The sequence below is a fragment of the Diabrotica virgifera genome, chromosome 6, assembly GCF_917563875.1.
Source record: "Diabrotica virgifera virgifera chromosome 6, PGI_DIABVI_V3a".
Lineage (NCBI taxonomy): Eukaryota > Metazoa > Arthropoda > Insecta > Coleoptera > Chrysomelidae > Diabrotica > Diabrotica virgifera.
Genome location: NC_065448.1, coordinates 141583405 through 141610341, shown reverse-complemented (window position 1 = coordinate 141610341; position 26937 = coordinate 141583405). Strand labels below are relative to the sequence as shown.

Genomic DNA, 26937 nt, shown 5'->3' with positions numbered 1-26937 from the left:
TCCAGCTACAACACTCCTACGTTTCACCAACGTCAAATATGACTTATTTTATTTGTCTCAAATAAAGAGTTACTCTTCGAATAAATTGCTCTCGTTAACCTCGCGTTAAATTTTAAATACCTATCTATATAATCAAATGTAACAAACAAAATTCGTCATTTTAACTCTAAATTATTAAAATTGTATTGAAACCAACGAACTGTCAACACTGATGGAATCGCCATGAAGTGAATTTAACGGCGCCAGGATAAGATAGAAGATACTCAGGTAAAGGAGGGAAGATAATCGTCATCTTTCGTAAAGAAACAAATTGACAGTGCTAGTCAGGTACGTCAGGGTTGCCAGATTGGGGTATTTTTCCACAATTTTGGGGTAATTTGAAAGCGTATAGGGGAACTTCTCTAAAGGCTGTATGACACTATACATTTTCTTGTATCATTTCTAATATCGTTTCTGATATGTCAAAAAAATGCATAGTGTCATACACAGATACAAGAAACGATATCAGAAACGATACAAGAATTTGTGTCAGGCACAGATTATTGTACAAGAACTGCGCCAATTTCTGCGCAAAGAGCAAAAACGTAAAACCTGCTGGTAAAACATCTAAAATGTAATAATTACTTACTCATAATGGCGGCTGAAATGAAAATGGGATAATGTATTGATGAATTTATTTGTGTTTTTGTAGGTATTATTTATAAATCTTTTATTAATACTTAATATACCGTTTGGTATGGACTACTGTTCTACTAATAACCATATATTTAGCTCCTAGTAAAGTTCAAACTATAAATTTAGGTTTCATGGTGCATAATTTTTTAATAGACGAAAATACAATAGTTCCTAATTTGGATCAAACTGAAGATAATTCTAATGCAAATATTTTAGCACAAATATCAAAATAAAATAAAAACACAAATAATCAACCTCAGTCAACGTAAAATTCTGGTTAACATTAAAATGTTAATTATATAAAAGTTTATAAATTTTATAAAATATTTAAAATCAGCTGTGTCTGTAGATGCAGTACTACCATAACGTGACACAGGGTGACAAACAAAATTTCGACCAATCACGTGCCGAATTTCATACAATTTTCGATACAAGAACTTGCATAGTGTCATACAGGGCACAAATGTACGTACAAGAAATGATACAAGAAAATGTATACAAGAAACGATATCAGAAACGATATTAGAAATGATACAAGAAAATGCATAGTGTCATACAGCCTTAAGCAGAAATGGTTGGGAGATTTTTTGGGGTGAAAATTATGGATCATTTTAAGGGGTCATGGGGAATTAAATTTGCGAATGTTCACATAGAAATGTATATTATACTCTCATATAATCGAAGAAGATAGGACCTATGAATTATTTCCAGGACCCTCTGTTGATAAGTAGTATAATTTTTGTTTACTGTTCTCTACATTATTGACTACTAATTTATTAAAATGCGGCAAAAATTTAAATTTTGGTGATTTGAGGGAATTTCAGTTTCTAAGTGGGGGATTTATAAAATCATATCTGGCAACTCTGGTTGTAGTTGTAGCAAATTTTACCTGAAAAATTCTCTGTCTCTCTAGGTCTTCTCTCTTGTATGTTGGCGTCAATCTCGCTTCACTGTTTGAATGGGACGGGGCCATTCCATCAGTGTTGACAGTTCGTTGATTGAAACACAATAAAAATAAAATATAATTGACAGATAAATTTTATTCCACCTTTAACTAAGTATTCACAGATTTATTTGTTGTTGGTGAATTGTTACTAACATCAATTAAAATGCCCTTCAATAGACCAATCTTAAATTTGCCTGTTTATTATTCACTTTTCAAAAATAAATTTAAATTTCCTACCTATTTTTATTGAATACTTAACCCACTAACAGTCCATATCAAAAAACAATTTAAAATAGTTTCACAACAGAAAAGTAAACCACATTATCAGTTGGTTCCGACGTATTTACAGTTTTTAAGTGGTAAAAACTAACAATAATTAAAATATATATCTCTAATAGAATATTAAAGTACCCATCTTAGTGTTAAAATAAATTTCCTGAGTAAGTACTATTTTTTCGATAATATTTTTGAAATAATACTCAAGAGTATTATTACCGACGTTTCTCGTTTTGTCGAAGTCTGATCGAAGCTACCGGTCCTTTATCACCAAACTGGTTGATAAAGACAGGGTCGGCCTCAGTTTTTGTCAGAAATGGTGAAATTTTTATTTAACAATGGCTGAAGCTGAAAGTCCTATATCTCAACCTACCACTTCTCAAACAAAGTCTTACTCATCAAAAATCATCATACCCATCAAAGAAACAAGCCGTAGTCGTAACATCAATAAATGGAATCAATTTGGAAGACTACCTTATAGCAATTGGATCCATCGTCAAACCGGAAGACATCATATTCGCTTCCAGAATTACAAATAACAGAATATGTGTATACCTATCCAGTGAAGATTGCGTAAGCAAATTTTTGGTCAAATGCAATGGTATAATAAAAATCAACGACGAACAACTTCCCATCCGCAGATTAATCACACCCAATGAAAGACTATTACTGTCTCACGTGTACCCATCAATACCAGATCAGTTGATAGAAGAGGAACTTACCAAATTAGGTTTAAAATTAGCTTCTCCCATAACTTGTCTAAAAATAGGAACACAACACCCCAGTCTTAAGCACGTTTTAAGTTTTAGGCGTATCGTGTACATTTCTCCTGTCGAAAATGTTGTTCCTACATCTATTGTTATCACTTATGAAAACACTCCTTATCGTATATTCCTATCACACGAAAGTCAAGCATGCTATATTTGTAATCAACATAATCATACCTCTATTAACTGTCCAAATCGCACTACAATCATACATAACGACACACAATCTACTTCTCAAGAACAAATTACTTCACACACTCAATCCGAACTAAAAGATAATCAACCAAGTCCCTGACAGAAGTCAAGAAGTCCCTGACAGTAAATCCTGAAAATATCCCTACCCACATCCATGACACCATATCCACAGAAAAGCTAGAAGATAACATGGGAAAAACACATTCCAAAAGAACGGCTTCCGAGATAACTACTCCCCCAACTCTATCGCAAATAGAAGATGCGTTTACCTTACCGATAAAACCTGTATCCAAAAAAATCAAGAAATCGTCTAAACAAAAACAGAGCACTAATTTCTTAGAATTAATTAAACCCACCGAAAAAATTTTTCAAGATGAAAGTCAACCACTAACATTAAATCAAGTCGTAGACTTTTTCGAAAATGCGCTGGGGTCAAAAGATCATTTAAGCATATCCAAAACATATACAGAAAATACATCTCAATTTTTGAAAATGTTGTCAAACATGCACCCATATTATCACAGTAAACGTATGAAAAGTTTAAGTACAAGAGTAAGAAAGACAATGATGTCACAGCTAAATTTATCTGAACTAGCAATACAACAAGAAACAGAAGAATACTCAGATACATCGTCAATAGAATCCTCGCAAGAATAAAATGACGCATATTGACACTATCCTGCAATGGAACATTAATGGATTTTACAACAACTTCGAATTAGTACAAACACTAATGTCAGAAATAAAACCATCTATCCTATGTCTACAGGAAACTAATTTTAAAAATCGACACGCGCACAACTTCAAAAATTATCAATGTTTCTATAGAAATAGACATAATCCACTTAAGAGGATCGGAACGTATTTTCGGCTGCAATGCAATTCAAATGGGGATTCATTTTTTTCGAATCCTGAGAAAACTAATAAGTATTTTTGAAAAATTTAAACGCAGAATGAAAGATCACGTTATTAGCGAGGGCCGAAAGTCCCTGAGAACTTCTATAATGTTTATTTTAATAAGTTACAGGGGTGAAAATCTAAGAGAAAATTTAGTGTGATTTTTAATTTCAAATATATCATTCAAAATAAAATTTATATTTATTTTAAGGGACTTTCGGCCCTCGGTAATAATTTAGTCTTTCATTCTGCGTTTAAAATTTTCAAAAATATTTATTGGTTTTTTCAGGATTTGAAAAAAATAAACACAATGCCGTGGTAAAATTTTCCAAATCTATCTTTGTCTTACAACGCACTCAGCCGAATATAATATTGTCAGCATATATTGTCAGTCAGACACTGACAATCAGTGACAATTTTAAATATTTGACATTGCATCGGGAATATGTTGAGTTATTGATTAAATATTATTGAAATATAGTGTATTTGATAAATAATTGATTTAAGACGTAAACTTAATAAAAAGTTATTTATTGTGTACTATTTGTGGGAGATCCAAGCAGAGAATACATCAGGATAATATATTCTACGATACAAGTATTTTGTTGTTAAAGATGTTCAAAATTGTAAGCTTTCCAGAACAATATATTATTAAAAAATCACTTTAACACTTTTCCTCTTTTCTCGATTGAGTATTAGTCTTTGTTGTACAAATACATTATTACAATCACTGAATACATAGTTAGTGAAAAAATTATTACATTTATTAACTGAATTAATAATTTCCAATTATAAAAATAACAGTTATCCAAGAACATTCAAAACCCATCTCTTGAAATTAATAATGACATTTTCAAGTAGAATGACATTCTAGTAATGTTTACATATTCATACCAGTGTGAATTTTACTACGCGTAATTTGCCGTGTAAAGACAGAAAAAGTAGGGATACACGTAAAATATTTGCGAATTATGTACCCATAGCCTTAAAGCTAGTGGAGGTGTAGCAGTATATGTACATGAAAATTACAAAGCTAAAGATACAGATAAACACGAGGAATTTTGAAGTAGTTGTAGTAGAAATACTTATTCCCCAAAAAGTTTATGTGTCTTGTGTTTATATTCCGCCAGATAAAAATATAGATGATGACTTGACTCTTGTATTGAACGAAATTTCTACTCCACGTTTAATATTGGGGGACTTTAATAGTCATAATCAAATATGGGGATCAACAAGTACTAACGTTAGAGGTAAGGTGATAGAAAAGTTAGTCGAACTCGAAAACTTAAAACATATTGAATGACGGTAGAGCAACTAGAATGGATATCCATACAAGAAACACTTCAGTCCTTGATCTTACTCTATGCGAGCCAATCTTATCTTCAACATTTATCTGGGATGTAATCCCTCATTTATTTGGTAGTGATCATTTCCCTTTAAAAATATCTTTTTCATCACCCTATAAAAAAACCGATACTTTAGTATCGGTTATCGGAATTAGTATTCCAAAATGGAACACCAAAAATGCCAACTGGAATAGCTTTCAAACTTCAATAGAACAAAAAATAAAATTTATAGGAAAAAAGGAAATTACAGACATAAATGAAACAGTACATTCTTTCTGTTCTACGTTAGTTGACGTAGCCAAAGAACACATTGGAGTAATAAATACAAACAATAAACATATCCCACTTCCATGGTGGAATGAAAAATGTAAACAAGCTGTAAAAGCGTACAAATCCGCCTTCAATAGGTTCAAAAGAAATAAGTCAAACGACAATCTGATAAATTACAAAAAACTTAGAGCAGAAGCTAGATATATTATGAAAAATAGTAGAAAAGAATCGTGGAAAAAGTTTGTTAGTTCAATAAATAGTTCAACACCAACATCTTTTGTCAGGCAATGTGTCAGAAAAGTATCAGGAAGGAAATATACTCCCAGAATTCCATTCCTAACACAAAATGGAAAAATAATAACAAATACAGCAGAAATTACGGAAATATTAGCAAACCAATATGAAAATAATTCAGATGACAAAAACTATAGTGATGCCTTTCTGGAAATAAAATACACCAAAGAAAAATAATTGATGGATGATGATTATACACAAACTCGATAAATAACCTCTTTACAAAAACAGAGTTAGATGACGTACTTAAAGAATTTAAGAAGTCGGCACCAGGCCCTGACAACATACCCATTACTTTTCTTCAGAATTTACCTGAGTGTGCCAAAGAGTTTTTACTACAAATATATAATCATATATGGTCTAAAAACGTATTTCCTTCAAGTTGGCGTGAAGCCATAATTATTCCATTACTAAAACCTGACAATGACAGAACTATACCAGAATCGTATAGACCAATAGCATTAACAAATGTTATGTGCAAAGTGTTAGAAAAAATGGTAAACAGAAGATTACTATGGTACCTAGAACATCACAATAAACTTATTCGTGAACAGAGTGGTTTTCGTCAAAATAGGTGTACAGCTGACAACTTGATTGATCTAGAGTCAGAAATTCATGAAGCTTTTGCAAACCAACAGGAATGTATTGCAGTATTTATAGATATAACAAAAGCATACGATACTATCTGGCGACGCAACATTATAGAAAAGCTCCACAAGTGGAACCTAAAAGGAAATAGTTTACACTATATTAGTAATTTCTTTAAAATTAGAAACTTCCAAGTCAGAGTTGAAAATATCTTATATTCAAAGAAAATACAAACAAACGGCATTCCACAAGGCTCTACAATAAGCACGACCCTTTTTTTAATTGCTATAAATGATATTCTAGATCATTGCTCCCCACTAGTGAAAGGAAGACTTTATGCTGATGATCTGGTTATATTTGCTAAAGGAAAAAACATCACATCTACTCAAAAACATATTCAAACTTCTCTAGATAGCTTAGGTCGCTGGTCAGTCTATAGGATTGAAATTTTCTACATCTAAAACAAAATGTGTGCTTTTTTCAAAGAAGCACATGCAAATAAATCCATCATTATACCTCCAAGGGCAATTGTTAGAATTTACAAATAGCATTCGCTTCCTAGGTATGACTTTCGATAAAAAACTAACCTGGGGAGACCACATTGTAAACCTGAAAAAAACATGTCAAAACCGTATAAATTTATTAAGAACCATCGCCGCTCATAATTGGGGAGCTGACTTCTCTAGCCTCATGTATTTATACAAATGTCTAATCAGGTCTAAAATTGATTATGGTTCTATTGTTTATTCTTCTGCTAATAAATCTTTATTACAGCAACTAGATACAATACAAAGCAGTGCATTACGAATTGCCACGGGAGCTTTCCGAACATCTCCCGTCGAAAGCCTTCAATGTCTAACGGGAGAACCACCTTTAGAATATAGAAGAATGTACTTAAGCTTATCGTATGCGTCAGCTGCTCTTGCAAATGACAATAATCCAGTCAACTATAACATCAAAACCAGCCGTTTACCTAATACATACTTGAATAAGAGACAAGATCAACCGTTTTACGAAAGAATTAGACAATATACAAGTAACCTTGAGATACAATTACCAGATTTCTTTGCATCAAATACTAAAACACCTCCTCCCTGGACAATTCCATCATTTCAAATCAATACTGACCTAACCGACTACAACAAAACTGAAATAAACCATAATCGCATTAAACAAGCTTTTCTTGAGATAATGAACCAACATCACGATTATCTTCCTATATATATACCGACGCCTCAAAAAGCGATCATCATCTTGGAGCATCAGTAGTATCTCTTAATTCTGCATAAACTTTTCAATTATCTTCGTTTAACAGCATCCTTACAGCCGAACTGTATGCCATCTTGGAAGCAGTAATATTTGCAAAATCGACTCATCACTCCAAGGTAATAATAATTACAGACTCTCTAAGTTCCATCCACACCATCCAACAGTTATACTCTAAACATCCAATTGCCAGCTTAATAAAATCAGAACTATTCTTTCCTCGCCAATTAGAAATCAAGTTATTATGGCTTCCATCACACGTAGGCATATGCGGAAATGAAAAAGCAGATTTCTATGCTAAAGAAGCAACAATCAGCACCGAAGCAACAATAGTGCGCGAAGTGGTAGCGAGTGATATGAAAGCGGTAATTAAAAATAAAATAATGTGTATGTGGCAAAACAAGTGGAATATGACTGCAGCGAAACTTAAAACAATAAAACCGAGTGTGAAACCGTGGAAACAACTAAATATAAGTCGTGTGAACCAAGTAAAAATTGACAGGTTACGTCTGGGTCATACAAGACTAACTCATTCTTACCTTTTTAATAGAGTCAATCCTCCTAAGTGTGAGTTCTGTAATAAAGACCTAACTGTTTATCACATACTAACGGAGTGTAACAAACACAACAACATAAGAACTAACCATAACCTTGTGACTAACCTCTCTATTTTAAAAGAAAACTGTAATCCGGTAAATGTTATAAACTTTTTGAAGCATGTAGGTCTATTTCATCTGTTGTAATTGTAATGAAAAAATATTTTGTAAAATAATGTAATGTAACTTATGTCGCTAATAACTCTTAGTAGTTAATGCGAATAAATAAATAAAAAAAAGTTTCACAACATACAAGAGAATCAACTGAGATGTGAGCGATTTTGTTATGCTGAAGGCCTGTAGGCTCCAAAATCTGGTGCCTAACTTCCTAAAAATTCGGGGAAATTATGGCCCAGTAGTGCCAGAACTTAAGGGCTTTAGCTGGCGTAAAGAACGAGATGGCACATCAATTCTGTTGCATCGTTGTTCTATTCTAGGCGACGTTTAAAAGTGCCTTACCAATGAATATAGAATCAGAATCTTAATACTACTACTGCAAGGGGCGTACAATAATTACAATTTCGAAAAGAAATTAAAAAGTAGTTTTTTTATTGTAGGTATTGTGTCAAAATTTAACAATTTTGAAATAAGTCATCATCATCATCATTGGCTCGACAGCCCTTTCTGGGTCTTGGCCTGTTCCAGGATTCTTCTCCACTCTGATCTGTTTCGTGCTTTTTTTCTCCAGTTTTTTATTTTTAAGGTTTTTATATCATTTTCTATTTGTTCTAAATATCTCAGCTTCGGTCTTCCTCTTGTTCTTTTTCCTACTGGCATCTGTTTGAATATTTTGTTTGGTATTTCGCCTTCTTCCATTCTTTCTACATGTCCCATCCAACGCAGCCGTCCTATTTTAATGAATGTTATGATATCTGGATCCTGGTATATTTCGTATAGTTCAAAGTTGTACCTTCTTCGCCAAATTCCATTTTCTTTTGTGCCCTTATATATGTGTCGCAAGATTTTTCTTCCAAAGGTGGCTAGCAATGTTTCCTCTCTTTTAGTGAGTGTCCAGGTTTCTGAGCCGTATGTGAGTACCGGTCTTATTAGGGTTTTGTATATTTGGCATTTTGTTTTCCTTGCGACGTTGTCTGATCTTAGTTGCCGAATTAAGCCATGATAACTTTTATTGGCAATAAATATTCGCCTCTTCACTTCCTCTGCTACGTTATTATCAGATGTGACTAGGGATCCCAAGTATGTAAAGTTTTTTACCCCCTCAATGTTGTATTCTCCTATTGTTATATTTTGTGGCTGCCTTATTTCTGTGTTTTTACTTACCTGCATATATTTTGTTTTGTTCTGGTTGATTTTCAGGCCACTATTTTGTGCAGCTCGTTCTATTTGATTGAATGCCTCTATCATTTCTCTTCTTGATCTTGCGATTATGTCAACATCATCTGCAAATGCTAGTATTTGCACGCTTTTATTAATTATTGTTCCTCGAGTATTGACTGTTGTGTCCCTCATTATTTTCTCGAGTACAATGTTGAACAAGATGCATGATAGAGCGTCTCCCTGGAGTAGTCCCTTTTTCACATCTATTGTTTCCGTTAGTTCGTTTTGCATCCGGATTTTACTTTCTACTTTTAGAGATTCTTTTATCAGTTCTATTAGTTGTGTTGGTATATTAAATTCTTTCATTGCTTTTATTAAGAATTCTCGGTTTATATTGTCATATGCGCTTTCGAAGTCTGTGATGAGATGATGTGTGTCGATGTTATGTTCACTTGTTTTTTCAAGGATCTGTCGCAGAACAAATATCTGGTCTATTGTTGACTTCTGTCTACAGAAGCCACTTTGGTACCTGCCAACTATTTTTTCAGCGTGTGGTCTAAGTCTTTCATAAATGACGTTGGACATTATTTTGTATGCTGCATTCAGCAGCGTGATTCCACGGTAGTTTCCACATTCTAACTGATTCCCTTTTTTATGTAATGGTACAATAATACCACTATTCCACTCCGCTGGTAGCTGTTTATTTGACCATATCTTTGTTACCAATACATGTATTGTTTTCTGTAGTGCGTCTCCTCCTTCCTTCAGTAATTCCGATGCTACTTGATCCGATCCCGGTGATTTATTGTTCTTTAATTTGTCTACTGCTGTTCTAATCTCGGCTATTGTTGGTGGACTCTTTTCTCTGTTGTCTGCTTGGTCTAATGGTATATCAGGGTTCGTCTCACTCCCATCTCCTTCAAGCTTTTCCGTAAAATGTTCTGTCCATCTTCTTAGTATCTCTTGCTGTTCTGTCAATATATTACCTTCCTTATCTCTACACATCGTCGTTCTCGGTTTGAAGTCTTTTCTGCTTTTGTTCAGTTTCTGATAAAAGTTTCTTGTCTCTGTTGATCTACTTAGTTCTTGCAGTTCCTGAAGTTCTTTGTTCATATATTCTCTCTTTTTTCTTCGGTGAGTTTTCTTTTCTTCTCTGCGTAGTTGTTTATATTCTTCCTCTGCTTGTCGGGTTCTGTGCCCCTGTTGCATCAGTAAATATGCTCTGTTTTTTCTGTCTGTTATAATCTGACATTCTTCGTCAAACCAGTCATTCGTTCTTGTTCTTCTTTCTTTACCTTCTATGCCTAACACTTCTTTAGCTGTCTCTTTTATGATTTCTCTGCACTCTTCCCACTCCTTATTTGGGTTTTCATGTTTTGGTCTGTTTTCTAGTTTGATGCTTATCTTTTCTTTATACTCTTTATTTTTGTTTGTTTCTTTGAGTCCTTATATAAAATATATAAGAGTTATAATAAAATAATGTGTATGTGGCAAAACAAGTGGAATATGACTGCAGCGAAACTTAAAACAATAAAACCGAGTGTGAAACCGTGGAAACAACTAAATATAAGTCGTGTGAACCAAGTAAAAATTGACAGGTTACGTCTGGGTCATACAAGACTAACAGCCGGTTTCCGAAACGTTATTCAAATCTCCGATCATCTAATCGGCTGTCAGATTTGATCAACTGTTAACCTGTGATGGGTTTCTCAAACGCCAATTATTGTAAAATTGCATGATCATAGATCATGTAATCGATGATCTGACATACGATTTGGTAGCGATACTGTCACAATTGGCTGTTATCCTTCAAAATTTCAATTATATTAACCTCTAAATCCAAACTTGTATCTTTAGATTCTAAAGGTGCATTCTCTCTTACGTACTGTCACTTTTGTTTGGAGCAAGAATTGAACGAGAGCATTTTAAAAATGAGGCTAGGTATTGTGACGAAAGTTGGAGATATAAAACAGTTTATTTATGATCTATAATATTTTATAATCTTATTTTTATTTTTGGTCTATATATTTACTTTTTATATTTATTTTTAATTTATTTACCGGCTCTTTTATTGTCTTCAAAGTTAGCTGATATAATTTCTCACACGTTTTCCCTCTTATTTACATCGCTATAATCATATGTTCTGCTTTTTAGAGCTCTGGCCTCTTAAAAAATAGCTCCATGAGTCTAGCATCCTTGTTACCTTACATTGTTAAAAGAAAAAAAATATAAATTATATAATCAAATATAAAAAATGTCCGAGATATCCATGTTCTGCAAGTTAAATAAATATTTTAAATTATTTCTTCCATAAAATAATCTTATTTTTATTGAATAATATGATTTATATCATTTACATATGTGTTATTTGACAATTTTTTCCCGGAATTTGTTAATTACAGTAATTAAAAATCTAAAAAAACTCTTAACAGCCCGTTAATCGACGGATAGTCGCAGATTAGGTAACAGTCCATTTTTACCGCCGTTTGACAAGCGAAACTGGTTAATCGACCTTTAGCAGACTCAAAACACTCATGATCGGCTGTTAACTAACGATTAATCTTTTGTCAGGTGATCGACTGTTGTTAAAACTAGTTTGACGTTTCTGACGCATTTAATCTATTGTTAATCGTCGATTACATAATTTTTGAGATGATCATCCTTTCGGAAACCGGGCGTAACTCATTCTTACCTTTTTAATAGAGTCAATCCTCCTAAGTGTGAGTTCTGTAATAAAGACCTAACTGTTTATCACATACTAACGGAGTGTAACAAACACAACAACATAAGAACTAACCATAACCTTGTGACTAACCTCTCTATTTTAAAAGAAAACTGTAATCCGGTAAATGTTATAAACTTGTTGAAGCATGTAGGTCTATTTCATCTGTTGTAATTGTAATGAAAAAATATTTTGTAAAATAATGTAATGTAACTTATGTCGCTAATAACTCTTAGTAGTTAATGCGAATAAATAAATAAAAAAAAGTTTCACAACATACAAGAGAATCAACTGAGATGTGAGCGATTTTGTTATGCTGAAGGCCTGTAGGCTCCAAAATCTGGTGCCTAACTTCCTAAAAATTCGGGGAAATTATGGCCCAGTAGTGCCAGAACTTAAGGGCTTTAGCTGGCGTAAAGAACGAGATGGCACATCAATTCTGTTGCATCGTTGTTCTATTCTAGGCGACGTTTAAAAGTGCCTTACCAATGAATATAGAATCAGAATCTTAATACTACTACTGCAAGGGGCGTACAATAATTACAATTTCGAAAAGAAATTAAAAAGTAGTTTTTTTATTGTAGGTATTGTGTCAAAATTTAACAATTTTGAAATAAGTAGTTTAATTAATAATTTATATAATTGTACATTTGAAGAGGTTAGGCGGCGCCTACCTTGCCTAACCCGACGGGCCGCCCCTGATTAAAGTGTCAGGAACCATTTGCTCTTTTTCAAATATAAAGGTGAATTTGTATGGGATTTGATGGATTACAAACCCAAAATGCGATGTATAGTGGGTCTGTGAGATATATTTATATTGTGTAAATTGTGTGCGGCCTCTAAACGGAAACAGTTGTTCATCTACAGTTATGCATTTTGATGGTTTGTAGCCTTGGTGCACATTTTCTTTTCAGCATTGTCCAGGTATCTCGTATGAGTGCAGCCTTATCGGATTTTTTGCTTTATTGGCGGGTATTTTCGTTGTCAAATCTTATAAATCTTAGCATGAGAAACGATCACGAGACATTGCTGCACGTATTAGTGGCAGAGACTCCATATTCCACATCTCTCACAAGTTTTCTTTGTTGATTCTATTCTATGTATACCTCTGTTGCCGGCATTTCGGTAAACTAAATTTAGAATCAATATTACTCATGATAATTTTTAGGTAGGGGAGAGTTGGACAAAACCAGGTACCGCTCCGAAAACCGTCTGTACCTTTTGCTATGTGAGAGTAGCAAATGTTTGCAGCAGATTGAAATATTCTCAAATGACTTAAGTTTGATATGCCAATGTCAATTTTTAAAAATATTCTTAGATTTTTAATTTTTTTTATTTTTATAAAAATATTGCAGAATACTCGGTTTTGTCCAACCGGTATGATAAAACTGGGTGGTAACTTAATTTACATGTAAAAAGACTAATGGACAGAAAATAAAATATTTATTAAAAGTATGTGAACAAAAATCGAAAATCTATGAACAGAAGTCACAAATAAAAACTTCATCTATATCATCACAGGCACTACAGGCGTCATAAGCCCATTTGGGACAAGACACACATTTTATCCAGCCTTCCTTCACATTATAATTTGAAAATAGTTAATTGTAATATACACACGCATCGTCATTATTATCTTCTTCCTCCAAACTCTCCAAAATTTTGGTTTTGGTGCAGTCCTTTTTACCACGTTTTTCTTTTTTTTTTTTTGTTCAGTTCATTTAGTTTTAATTTTTTTACGACTGGAGATTTTTTTAAATTTTTCCTACTAGCTTTCTTACTAGCTTCTTCAATAGAAGAAGCCACATGTTGTAGTTAACTAAAAGCAAAAAAACCACTGCAGAAACTGGAAGTAACAACAGGTCTGCTAAAATCGGGTACCCAGTTTTGTCGATTTTTGGACTACCCGGTTTTGTCAAACTCGTAAACAAGACATTACATGTTATTTAAATTTTTAAGTTATGAAATAATATTCAAAATTTTGGGCCAAATTAAAGGTAATATACTAGGTTACATGTATTAAATTTTGAAATGGCCATTAGTTATTCATTAGAGGAGAAAACAGCTATAAACTTACCTTAAAAATAGAGTTTCCTGCATCAAAAAGGAGGTGAGGTCTTATAGACTAGGAGCCGCTATAGGTGAAATTTCTTAATCATTTTAGGCACGACGGGACCCTATAAGTTAAATAGTAGAACCTAAAAGAAAACGTTTGAGCACTGTGCCGTCACTTTTCAGTGGCACATGCGTCGACAGTGGCGCATCAAACTTTCCACTTATGGACTTGATACATACATTAAAAAATACCCTCCCTTATTACCAGAATTTAATTTTTTTCATTTTTTTAAGTTCTATGTGATTAAGACATAAGATTCATCGTAATTTTAACCCACCACCCCCTTCCCCCAGCCCCCACCATCATAAACTTTATTTTTCGATTTTATTTTTTTTTGTGGGATGCAATCAATTTTAAAATTTTAAAAAATTCAAAAGCGTAGCTAAGGCTTTTATAAAACACGTCTATTTTTTATAGACCTGTAGGTTGACTGTACATAACCTCAAAAAATTTTTAAAATTTTTTTTTTGGAAAAAAGTATATAACTTTTTTTTGGGGACAGCTGCAGATCTAATTTTTTCTTAGTCTTGTATATTTTATCAAACACTATATTTCTAATTTTTTTCAGATTTTTCTGTAACGCTGGTCACCTTTAAAAATCCAAAAAAACTGTTTTTTAAGGGGGTTTAGGGGGGTTTGAACGTGTTTTTTTGATTTTTAAATATTCTAAAGGACTCACTTCAAGTTACATATAACCTATAAAAACAAAATTGATTTGATATATTACGAAGTCTATAAAATAGGGAAAATCTCCCAAAACCCCCCAAAAAACAGTTTTTCGGATTTTTGAAGGTGGGGAGCCTTACAGAAAAATCTGAAAAAAATTAAAAATATAGTGTTTGATAAAACACACAAAATTAAGAAAAAATTAGACCTGTAGCTATTCCTCAAAAAAAGTTATACGCTTTTTTGAAAAAAATTTTTTTTTTATTTTTTGAGGTTATGTACACTCTGCCTATGGGTCTATAAAAAATAGGCATGTTTTATAAAATCCTCAGCTATGCTTGTGAATTTTTTGAAATTTTAAAATTGATTGCATCCCACCAAAAAAAAATAAAAAACGAAAAATGAAGTTTTTGATGGTGGGGGTAGGGGGAAGGGGTGGTGGGTTAACATTACGCTGAATTTTATGTGTTAATCACATAGAACTTAAAAAAATAAAAAAAAAATAATTCTGTTAGTAAGGGAGGGTAACTTTTAATTTATTTATCCCGTCCAGAAGTGGAAAGTTTGATGCGCCACTGTCGACGCATGTGCCAATGAAAAGTGACGGCACAGTGTTCAAACGTTTTCTTTTAGGTTCTACTATTTAAGTTATAGGGTCCCATCGTGCCTAAAATGATTAAGAAATTTCACCTATAGCGGCTCTTAGTCTATTACTGATCCGGCACAGATTACTCAAATGAGGTAGAAATGAATACACACGACTGTTGGTGGTAAAGGGACACTAATTTTAACATTGTCTAATAGATAACAGCAGACAGTTAGAAGAATTAAGGGGTACCCGGTTTTATCAACCTACCGGGTATTGTCCAACTCTCCCCTATACGTGTATTGACAAAAACCAAACAACTAAATGTGGATGAAATCTATTATGTCTTCAAATAAAATACAATACAATGCTACTGTTCCTAGAATTTGTTTAAGACCATTATTTACAAGTTTATTGTTGCAGTAATTTCAATAATTTTTGATAGATAACAGGGGGTCACTTAAAAGTGGCTTCTAATCTTTGTTTGTAAATCTGTACAAGAACAAATTGCCGAATATTATTATTTATTTATTGCAATATTAAACAATTTTTATCCAATTATACTACTAATAAATAATATTATCTTAAAACTAACAAAGATTTTCCTTTAGATTAAGGAATCTTTAAAAACATATATAACAGGTACAATTGTACCTATGCCGTCTGTTACAGGTGTAAAATTATATCGCCTGACAAAGGTTAATAAAGAGTGATTTACGATGAAAGTGGCCGAGCACACCAGATGTACTCTGGTATCCAAAAGACGATATTTTGAAAATCATTAATGAACCTATTAGAATACTTAATAAACGAGGTGTATACTCTGTACCAGAGATTAACTTTCTTCAAAATGTTTCAAAGTGATTACATACTTATTGTTTTATCTTTTTTAATAAACTTTTTAAATATATATTATTTTTATTAGTTAATTACTTACACATTTAACAATATTATCGCAATTAATTAAATAAGCAAGTTCTTACCTACCTCAGTACTTTAAGCATTTTCGTATGTTGAACTTCCTAGTGTTAATTATTGGGATGTCTATTACAAGGACAGTTAAAAACTGCTGTTGTCGATTACTGGTACAAATGGTATTATTCTTATTATTTTATTTTTCGTTTTAAAGTATGACATTTTCAGTCATTTTAGATCATACCAATTAGAAAAGTACAATAACAGAAGCTCATGAGGAGCTTAATAGATTATGTATATTAATATTAAAACAATATTAATATGGATGACCTATTATTGATATGGATGGTCAATCCTCCCTAAAAATGACTTATTGAAGTTTAACACACATTATTATAATATAATATTAATATATCGCACCCTCAGTGCAAGACTGCAGTAAGTCAAAATAAGTAAGTTTCAAGATAAAGACGATTTTGTTTATTTTCGTGCTAATATCGATGAAATAAGACACAAGTTTTAGGAAAAATTAACATTTGATTATGATTTTGCATGCTTTTCAGCCCATTGATCAAAAATAGAAATTTAAATAAAATAATATTAATGCAAAAAAAATTAGGAATTTCAAAGTTACAACACTTTTGCACGGAAAAAATTGTTAATCACTACACATTTAGTATTAGAATTTCAAAGTTACAACAGTTTTGCACAGAGAAAATTGTAAAAAGTGTAGACACATTTACTTTTACAGTAAAACCTGTGTTACCGGCCACCTGCCAACATCGGCCACCTGTACTAACGGCCAGTTTAAAAATTCCCCAAACCAATTATGTTTAACTAGACTACAAAAACTTGCAATACCGGCCACCTTTCTATATCGGCCAATAGTTCTTTCATTTTTAGTGGCCGTTGCTGACAGGTTTTACCGTAGTTGTTGTCCTCTTCTTGTACATCATTTTGTGCCAAAATATTTTTATAAAAACTATGGTGGGCTTCTGGTATCATACCCGAATGGCATAAGTATACCAAATCTTTCTTTTTGGCCATTTGAATGTTTGGCTGTTCTTTGGCAAGTTTTCTGAGAATAGATATTTTTGACCTCTCAGTATTGTCAATACACAAGTTTTAAGATAACTGTTTTTCCTTTCATGAGAAAAAATACTTTTTGGTCGTAAATAATTAGTCTTAACCCGCCAGTGGTCGCTATATGAGATTTTCTCTCACATTTTCAGGAAATTTCGCACAACTTTTTTTCTGGGAAATTATACGCGCTGTAGTTCCTACTAGTCTCCTAACTATCCTCCCTCGACAATCTAATAGACTCGTCAGCTCAGATAGTGACTCAATTTTCTTAGTATCACCGTATTGTTGAGTCAGTGCGCTTCATGTGAGAGATTCTCTCATCAAGCGACCACTAGCGTCACCAACTGTGTATAAAAATTAATTTTATTTTTCCCCTTAAAACCTAAAATAATATCCTTTTGTGATGTAATAAAAGGCACTGTGGATGTGGTTGATGATAAGAAAATCCTATATTCTGTTTCACGGGTTAGTTGTAGATGGTCACTTACCATATATTTTTCAATGTTAAATATTGGCGGCATCAATAGTCTCACATTTTATATAAAGATAATAATAATAAAACATAAAAACGTTGTGTCTTTTTAAAGCAAATGGCTTTATCGTTGATGAAACCTCATCTTTTTGTAAAATTTTGTAAAGAAAGGCAAAAGTTGGATATGTGAGAGAAAATCTCACGCACGACCACTCGCGTAACAACCTACCTAGCGACCAATGCCGGGTTAATTTATGTGGTTTAAATCCAATCTAACAAATAAATGGTCAAACGACATCGCACACATCTTATGGAAAATAAATATAATATCACACAAAGGACATAAAATTTACATGAATAGATTGGTCTCGAAAATCTTTGTTTATTGTCTCAGCCGTTAATGGATTACGTAGACGCACTGTATATTAAAATTAAACACCACAGATATAGATATTAAAATAACAAATATCTTACTTTTTTCATTGCTTGTTATTGCTTGTTATCGAATCTGTTGCAATGTTCCGCGCAACACTGTTGTAACTCTGTTACATTAGAGTTACAACAGTTTTGCACGGAACTTATGTTCAAAAACGCAAAATAGTTAAACTGTTGTTGTTGTAATATTTAGCCCATTAAGCATTTGAAAGTTACTAAAGTTTTACAGGGGATAGAAATGCATGTTTACAATCGAATTCCATGATTAAGTACTTCATTTTCATAAAATTTTGAGTTACTGCAGTCTTGCACTGAGGGTGCGATATTATAATATTATTTCCTTTTTTGTATTTATGAATATGTTACCCATATTATGATAAATAAAGACGATTTATTTGTTTTTATTAATTAGTTATATTTCTGCAACTACATTCAGAAACAACTTAGTATCTCATTTTAAACACTTATTGACTAACAAGGCATCCATATATTGAAAGCTTAATTTCAAACATTACCTTAACGTGTCTATTACTGGGACATTTACCTTATAACACTCCTAGTCCGGCTAGTCGAAAGTTAGTTCGATTACAAGTTTAATTGAAAAACAAAACAGAGATGAAGGGAAAGTAAGAGATGGTTTTTTGTCCTACCACGACGATATACAATAAAATGAATACTTACCCTTTCTTCAGAAGAACCCAACTTCTTTCCTGACTTCGATTTTTTAACAACAGTCTCTTCTACAATGTTTGGAGAGCAATTTTCTTCGGATCCTCCACTCAGACTAGGTATCTTCCTTTTGCGTTTCTTCTGTATAAGCTCCTCCATTGTCAAAGGTTGTTGTTTAGTTTTCTTGAAAGGAAAATATAATTTTTAATTAAAGCAATAATTTTAGTTACATTAATCTACCTTATTCGTGTAGTACTATAAACTTTTATAAAAACTTTTTAACTTAACCCTTATTAATAAGACAACGGAAACAATTTTCCCACTTTACTTTGCCGCCAAATTTCTTCTTCTTCTTCTTCTTTTTTGTTTTTGGTTTCGCTGCAAGGCGATTACCAGCACGATTTAATAGGCGATCTTGACGTAGTATGGATGATTAAAAATTAAAACATAATTTTTTTTTTATTTAGCTAATGCCTCGACAACTATTGGCCATTGGCATGGTAGGTACGGTAATTTTGAACAGTTAGGTACCTAGTGTCATGTGTAGTGTGTGTGTTGAGTAAGTGTCTTGTTACTTTGCAAAGTCGACGTCATTGTCTTTGCAAAGAGACGCTAATTGTATCCGAACGTCTGCGGTCCCTCCGGTGAGTACCGATCCAACAAGGACAGAAACTATATTCATTTATTAATTTATAATAAATGAAAACTTTCTGACCCTGGTGAGATTCGAACCCACAACCTTTCGGATTTTTTCGATCCAAAGGCAGGCGCTCTTACCACTGAGCCACGGAGGGGGTCAAAACATAAATTAAATGACAAATAGCAACATATAACACGAATACGTATTAAACAGTTGAGCCTTGCAATTTGTAAGCTTATTTTGTTAATTGCTAGAAAACGCATTGCAGTTTATAAGCTTATTTGGTTAATTGCAAGAAAACGCATAATTACATTGACTGTCTTTACTCTGGGCTTATTAGCAAAATTCATGGAAAAGTTATTTACCAGCAATTTTATTGCTGGAATCGAATTATAAGATCAAGATCCTATATATTAATAATATAGGTATGCAAAGTCCGCAGATAGTGTGCTACTTTTTTTTATAAACAAAATGGCGCCGAAAAATCGTATTTTTTTCAATTATTGCTCTATAACTCCGAAGATTTTAACTTTACAACAAAAACAACCAGATAAAAATTCACCGCAATTAAATTCTGCATAGAGATATGTTTTTACCGATTTGCTCCGACGAAAATTTTCCTCGGAAAATGCGGGTTTTCCCAACAAAAACTCTAATTGTCAAATAAAGTTTTAGGTAAGTAATTATTAATCAATAATTAAATAACTTGGTGACATCAAAGTTTTCTTGGTACAGATTGTAATTCCAGAAGCCGGTGAAAATTAAACGAATATTTTAGCAACAATTCAATTATTATTAATTAACAATTTACGATCGCAATAATAACCAAAATAATCATGATACATTGATCAAACTTATAAAGATTTTAAAGATGAGATGCTTATTTAATATTTTATCGACAAAATATAAATTTTTCGTTTTTTTGCATAATCTATAAATTTTGAAAAAAAAAATAGTTATAATACGCTGGTCTAATTTCGTAAAAAGTACAAAGAAAGCTTATTTACCAGCAATTGTATTGCTGGAATCGAATATTATGATCCTATATATTAATAATATAGGTATGTAAAGTCCGCAGACAGTGTGCTACTTTTTTTATTAACAGAATGGCGCCCCTTAATCGTGTTTTTTTCAATTATTGGTCTATAACTCCGAAGATTTTAACTTTACAAAAAAAAAAACACTCAAATAAAAATTTACCCCAATTTAATTCTACATAGACGCATGTTTTTCCCGATTTGCTCCGACGAAAATTTTGCTTGGAAAATGTGGGCTTTCCCAACAAAATCTCGAATTTTCAAATAAATTTTTTGGACAAGTAATTATTTATCAATAAATAAATAACTTGGTGAAATAAAAGCTTTCTTGGTATATATTATAACTGCAGAAGCCAGTGAAAATAAAACGAATATTTTAGCAACAATTTAATTGTTAATTAACAATTTACAGTCGCAATAACAACCAAAATAATCATGAGACATTGATCAAACTTAGAAAGATTATAAAGATGTGATGCCTATTTAATATTTTGTCGACAAAATATAAATTTTTCATTTTTTTGCATAATCTTTAAATGTTAAAAAAATAGTTATAAACAAATTAACATTTCTCAGAAATTGTTTATTATATTCTAATTTAAAAAAATACTTAAAATGCGCATTTCAAAGGTCTTGAAAATGAATGCTTTAAAAAAATTTTCCAACCATTTGCAAAAAGGTTATGAAACAGCAAAATAAATATACGATTGCTCCCTTGTTTATAATTTGTTTTAATTGTTTCAAAGCTTAAAAGTGAGTCTGTGGTACAATCTAATTACTCACAAAGAATATCAAATATTAGTTAAATGGTTATATTTTAATCAAAGATTAAAAATAGTTTTTTTTGTAATTTTTAGCGCGAAAGTAGGGTTGATACAGAGCCGGAGCTAAAATGTTCACTAGAAGCGACTGACATGAAGCATACACATAATTTATTTATTTATTTATTTATTTATTTATATATATTTACGAGCACAGCTCATTGCAATAAACATTACAGAAGATATGAAGAACTAACAAAATATTACAAATATACGTAAAATACAATAAGATACAATAAACACTACGACAATAAAGCAAGTCAAAAAGTAAAAATAACAGGTAAAGATATATAATCACAAGTTTAAAATATTCAAGAACATAAAACTAGAGGGTGCAATCCTTTAGCGTTTTTAAAAATCGCGAACTATCCGCAAAGAAATCCACACAATTGGAGCAAGCATTTGCCTGTCTAGAAACCCTCGAGATGAAAGAATTTGCAGTGAAGTTAGTTCTGCTGATGGGAGTATGAAACGTAGATCTTGAACGTGTGATTCTGGAGGGAATATGTAAACCTACTTCCTCCAGGAGCTCAGGGCAGTCGTGAATTGAATTTATAATATTATACAACATGTACATGTCCTTATTTTTCCGTCTGCTTGATAAGGTGTCAATGTTAAGTTCTAGTTCAAGATCCATATAATTCCAGTCTCTACGGTTTGTTTTGAATGCGACGAACCTAAGGAATAGGTGCTGGATCCTTTCAATTTTACAGTTGTATGTCTCATAGGCGGGTGACCAGACGCAAGATGCATATTTCACGATTGGCCTCACCATTGCACAGTACAACAGTTTAAACGATCTCAACTGCTTAAAGTCTTGGGAGCATCTTTTAATAAAACCTAACAGTTGAAGCGATTTTGAGATGATATTGCTTATATGAATATTGAAAGATAGTCCAGAGTCAAGTGTAACTCCAAGATCTTTTATGGATGTGACTGTTGTGATATTTATATCACCTATTTTGTATGTGAAAGAGATAGGACTTTTCGAACGCGTGAATGAAATGTGAAAACATTTGCAGGAGTTGAGAACCATGTCATTGTTGCTGCACCATTCATTCAACCGATTCAAATCGGACTGAAGCCTTAAACAGTCGAGTGGATTCCTAATGTGGCAGTAAAACTTAACATCGTCAGCAAATAAAAGAAATTTCGCATATTGGAAACAGTCTTTTATATCGTTAATAAAAATATTAAACAACAAAGGTCCAAGATGAGATCCCTGCGGTACGCCCGAAGGGACAACTATTTCGTAGGAAAAATAGCTGTAGAGCTTGACGATTTGTTTTCTGTCCAGAAGATATTCCCTAAGCCACAGCAGAAGTGAACCATGTATCCCTAATCGCTGCAATTTTTCTAATAGAATATTGTGATTAACTCTGTCGAAAGCCTTAGAGAAGTCGGTGTATAGGGCGTCCACCTGTAGTCCTTCGTCCAATGCGTTCAGTAAGAAGTTAGTATATGTCAGCAAATTGAGTTAAGTTGACTTATGGCGCCTGAAACCAAACTGCTGTTCCAATAGAACACCGTTCAAGGAGGGTGTAAGGAAATTGCAGACAAGTGATTCGAATAGTTTAGGAATAGAGTTTAGGATACTAATAGGTCTATAGTTGGACACAAGACTTTTGTCACCTGTTTTGTGTAAGGGCAATAGGAAACTGGTCTTCCAAACATTTGGAAAGCTTCCACTAGCTAAAGACTTGTTAAAGATGAGAAATAATGGCCGAGCTAAATTAAATGCACAGTACTTGAGCAAGCTTGATGGGATGCCATCAGGTCCCGGGCCTTTAGAAGGATTGAGGTTACACAATTTAGAGTAAATGTCAGAGATGGATAGTTTACATGATGATAGGTTTAAGGGTGAAGAAGTGATGTCTTCGGGGAAATCAACAACAACAGAGGAGTAAACTGATGAAAAGAAATCAGCAAATAAATTCGCAATATCTTTACCAGATGAACTAGTTTTACCGTTGTGAGATAACTCAGAAGGAATTCCATTTGATTTTCTTTTGTTATTGATAAAAGACCAAAACTTATTCAGACCGCCGGGAAGAGAGTTTTCAGTAGACAATGTAAAGTTTAAATAGTCACGCTTGGCAAGTATCTGGGACTGAGATCGGAGCTCTGAGAACTGTTTGTAAAGGTAACTGGTTTTTGGCAGCTTGGACTCTTTAAGTCTCCTGTGTGCTGTCTTCTTTCTAATAATACACGATTTTAGTTCCGAAGAGTACCAGATAGAAAATTTTCTAGAAGAGAATTTTTTAACAGGAACATAGATGTCAATAGCTGAGTACAGAATATCATATAAAATGTTAACCATTTCATCGACTGAACAACCTAATCATTAAAGTATCCCAGTTGACACAATCGAGATAGCCTTTAATTAGAGAAAAGTTTGCTGATTTAAAGTCATGATAGTAACCCTCCGGTAAAAGTCCCTCATTATATCTGGTAGTTATGGGTAGTTCAAACACCAGTGGGGGATGATATTGGTCAGGAGGGATTAAAATGTCTGTAGGTTCAACAACGGCGATATCTTTATTTTGGATCAGTAACAAATCTAATAAAGAATTAGAGGTATTTGGGCAAACGTTAATCTGGTATAGATTATGCAGACAGGATAGATTTGAGATAATCTCAATGGATGTTCTTTCGTTAGGAGTAGCAAGGTGATTAAATGTGGCTGATGAACTGAAATTGTCATGGGACCACGATGCATTAGGCAGATTAAAGTCATTAGAGGAAATAAAAAATGTAGTATATCAAAGTGTGTAAATAATTTATTTCTTTAGCTGAGCGCTTTCGACATAAATGTCATCATCGGAGCTAATGCTAAAATAAAAAAAGAGGTCTTGTAAGAAAAAGGAGTACAAAACTCTTTTTTTACTTACGTCAATTGTTAAAAAGTACCGCTACAAAATTGAGGTGTTAACATTTGCATCTTGTGAAAATAACTTTTGGTTGGATATCCTCCGTACAACCCCAAACAGCAAAAACAGAAAAACGTATTTTTGCTGTTTGGGGTTGTACGGAGGATATCCAACCAAAAGTTATTTTCACAAGATGCAAATGTTAACACCTCAATTTTGTAGCGGTACTTTTTAACAATTGACGTAAGTAAAAAAAGAGTTTTGTACTCCTTTTTCTTACAAGACCTCTTTTTTTATTTTAGCATTAGCTCCGATGATGACATTTATGTCGAAAGCGCTCAGCTAAAGAAATAAATTATTTACACACTTTGATATACTACATTTTCTATTTCCTTTATTCATTCAAGTGTGTACAAACTTATCAGTCTTTCAACTATTTTTTTAGATTAAAGTCACCCAAAAGGCATAGTTGGGATGGATTGAAATTGTTGACTGTGTTGTCAACATTGTCATTGAAGATGGAAAATTTCTCAGAGTCACTTTTCGGGGGAAAATATGCAGTGCCGAGAATAATGGTTTCGTTACCATTGATAATGGCTACAAACAGTTGCTCGATATCAAGTGAAGATGGCAAATGCTTACTATTCAATTGCTTGGATACGGCAATAAGAACGCCTCCTCCTCTAGAATAGGCACTGGTTGAAGATGACCTATCACTTCTGTAGACATTAAAGTCCGCTAGGTTCAGCTCGGCGTCGGTAATTCCCTCAGTTAGCCAGGTCTCCGTAAACACCAAAACATTATAAAAGCATCCTTGAGTATTTTCCAATAACTTGCCAAGCTTTGTCCGAAGGCCACGTACATTTTGGTAATAAACACTGATTTTGTGGTCATTGGGAGGAACAGTATTGAGTTTTAGATTTTTCAGTTTTTTGAAGCTATAGACGGCACTCCATTCAAGTATTTGATCCTTAGATCAGTTTCGCCATTATCGATTCTGGTCTTCAGCTCGTTCTTAATTTTGAGTTCGTGTTCCCTTTGTAGTTTAGTTAAATCGCTCGATATGAAGATCTTACTACCTTTTAATTTGGATCTACCCTTGAGTGCCATTTGAACATCATAGCTGCTTGGAACCGTGATTTTTAAAGCCCTACAGCCAAATTTATTCCTTTTGCCAAATCTGATGGCGGAACGAATAGGAATAGGTTCATGGTGAAGTTTTTTGAGAATTTCTGTGGCAGCCTCCATGTCATTGTTGGATTCGGTAACATTAAAAAGTAGGATATTGGTTGATCGCCTGGATCGTTCTTGGAGTTCAGAAACCAATGAATCCTCGGAAACTTTGCTGTTACTACTTGAGGCAGGAACATCAGTATTCAGTCCATTTACGGTCAGATCCTCTATTGCACTCTTTAAGTTGATAATATCCTCCTTAAGGGCATCGATGTCTGAAGTAATCACGTTATTTCTAACAGCAGTTTCGGCGCTATCATTATGGCATATTTCCAATTTTAAAATACGTTGTTCTAGTTTCAAGAATTGATCTTTGTTGTCTCTCTGATTTTTTTGAATCTCCAGTTCCAAATTACTCATTCTCTTTATCAAATCTGTTAAATTGACAATGTTTATAGCACAGTCAGGGCAATAAAACGGCACAATTCTATTTACCATTATCACTGCTCGGATTTCAGTAGCTGATATAGATGAACAATTTTTACAAATTACTCGCTTACAGATGTCACATGGATACCCAAATAGGTCATTCCTTGATTCCTTAAAGATGCATGATGTCTTGCATTTATAACAGGATCCACCTGCCATACTTGAAAACAATAATGAAAGTTCCGAAATTGTTAAAATTTCACTGGACTATTAACAAAACGATTGTCGGAGCTAATTAATTTACCATTAGCTTTATCGGCCACAGTTCTAGATGTTAATAATACTATAATTTTATTTTATTAAGTGTATGTCGCGCCGCGGTCGTCGCTATGAGTGAAAATTTTAGCTACAGTACTGTATTAGTCTACTTTCGCGCGTGTAAATTACAAAAAATATATTTATAATATTTAATTAAAATATAACCATTAAACTAATAATCGATATTTTTTGTAAATAATTAGCTTGTACTTTAAACTCACTTCTACGCTTTGAAAGAATTAAAAAAAATTATAAACAACATAGTAATCGTATGTTTACTTTGCTGTTTCATAACTTTTTTGCAAATGGTTACAAAAAAGTTTTAAAGCGTTCATTTTCAAGATATTTGAAATACGCATTTTAACTATTTTTTAAATTTAGAATATAATAAAAACTTTCTGAGAAACGTTAATTTGTTTATAACTATTTTTTTAAACATTTAAAGATTATGCAAAAAAAACAAAAAAATTATATTTTGTCCACAAAATGTTAAATAGGCATCTCATCTTTATAAGATTTTAAAGTTTGATCAGTGTATCATAATTATTTTGGTTATTATTGCGACCGTAAATTATTAATTAACAATTATTG

General features: G+C 32.8%; 1 protein-coding gene across 4 annotated transcripts in view; it reads right to left on the bottom strand.

Moving 5' to 3' along the window:
- LOC114342007 (chromatin-remodeling complex ATPase chain Iswi) overlaps nt 1–19441 on the bottom strand; it is a 260788-nt gene extending 241347 nt beyond the window's left edge. For all 4 annotated transcript variants that reach the window (XM_050653229.1, XM_050653231.1, XM_050653228.1 and 1 more), the window contains exons 1-2: nt 19299–19441; nt 19071–19241 (exon numbers count right to left, since the gene is read on the bottom strand). In XM_050653229.1, coding sequence (XP_050509186.1) covers nt 19071–19217 — 147 coding nt within the window. In that variant the 5' untranslated portion in view covers nt 19218–19241; nt 19299–19441. The remainder of the gene's footprint in view (nt 1–19070; nt 19242–19298) is intronic.
- Nucleotides 19442–26937: the final 7496 nt, after the last annotated feature.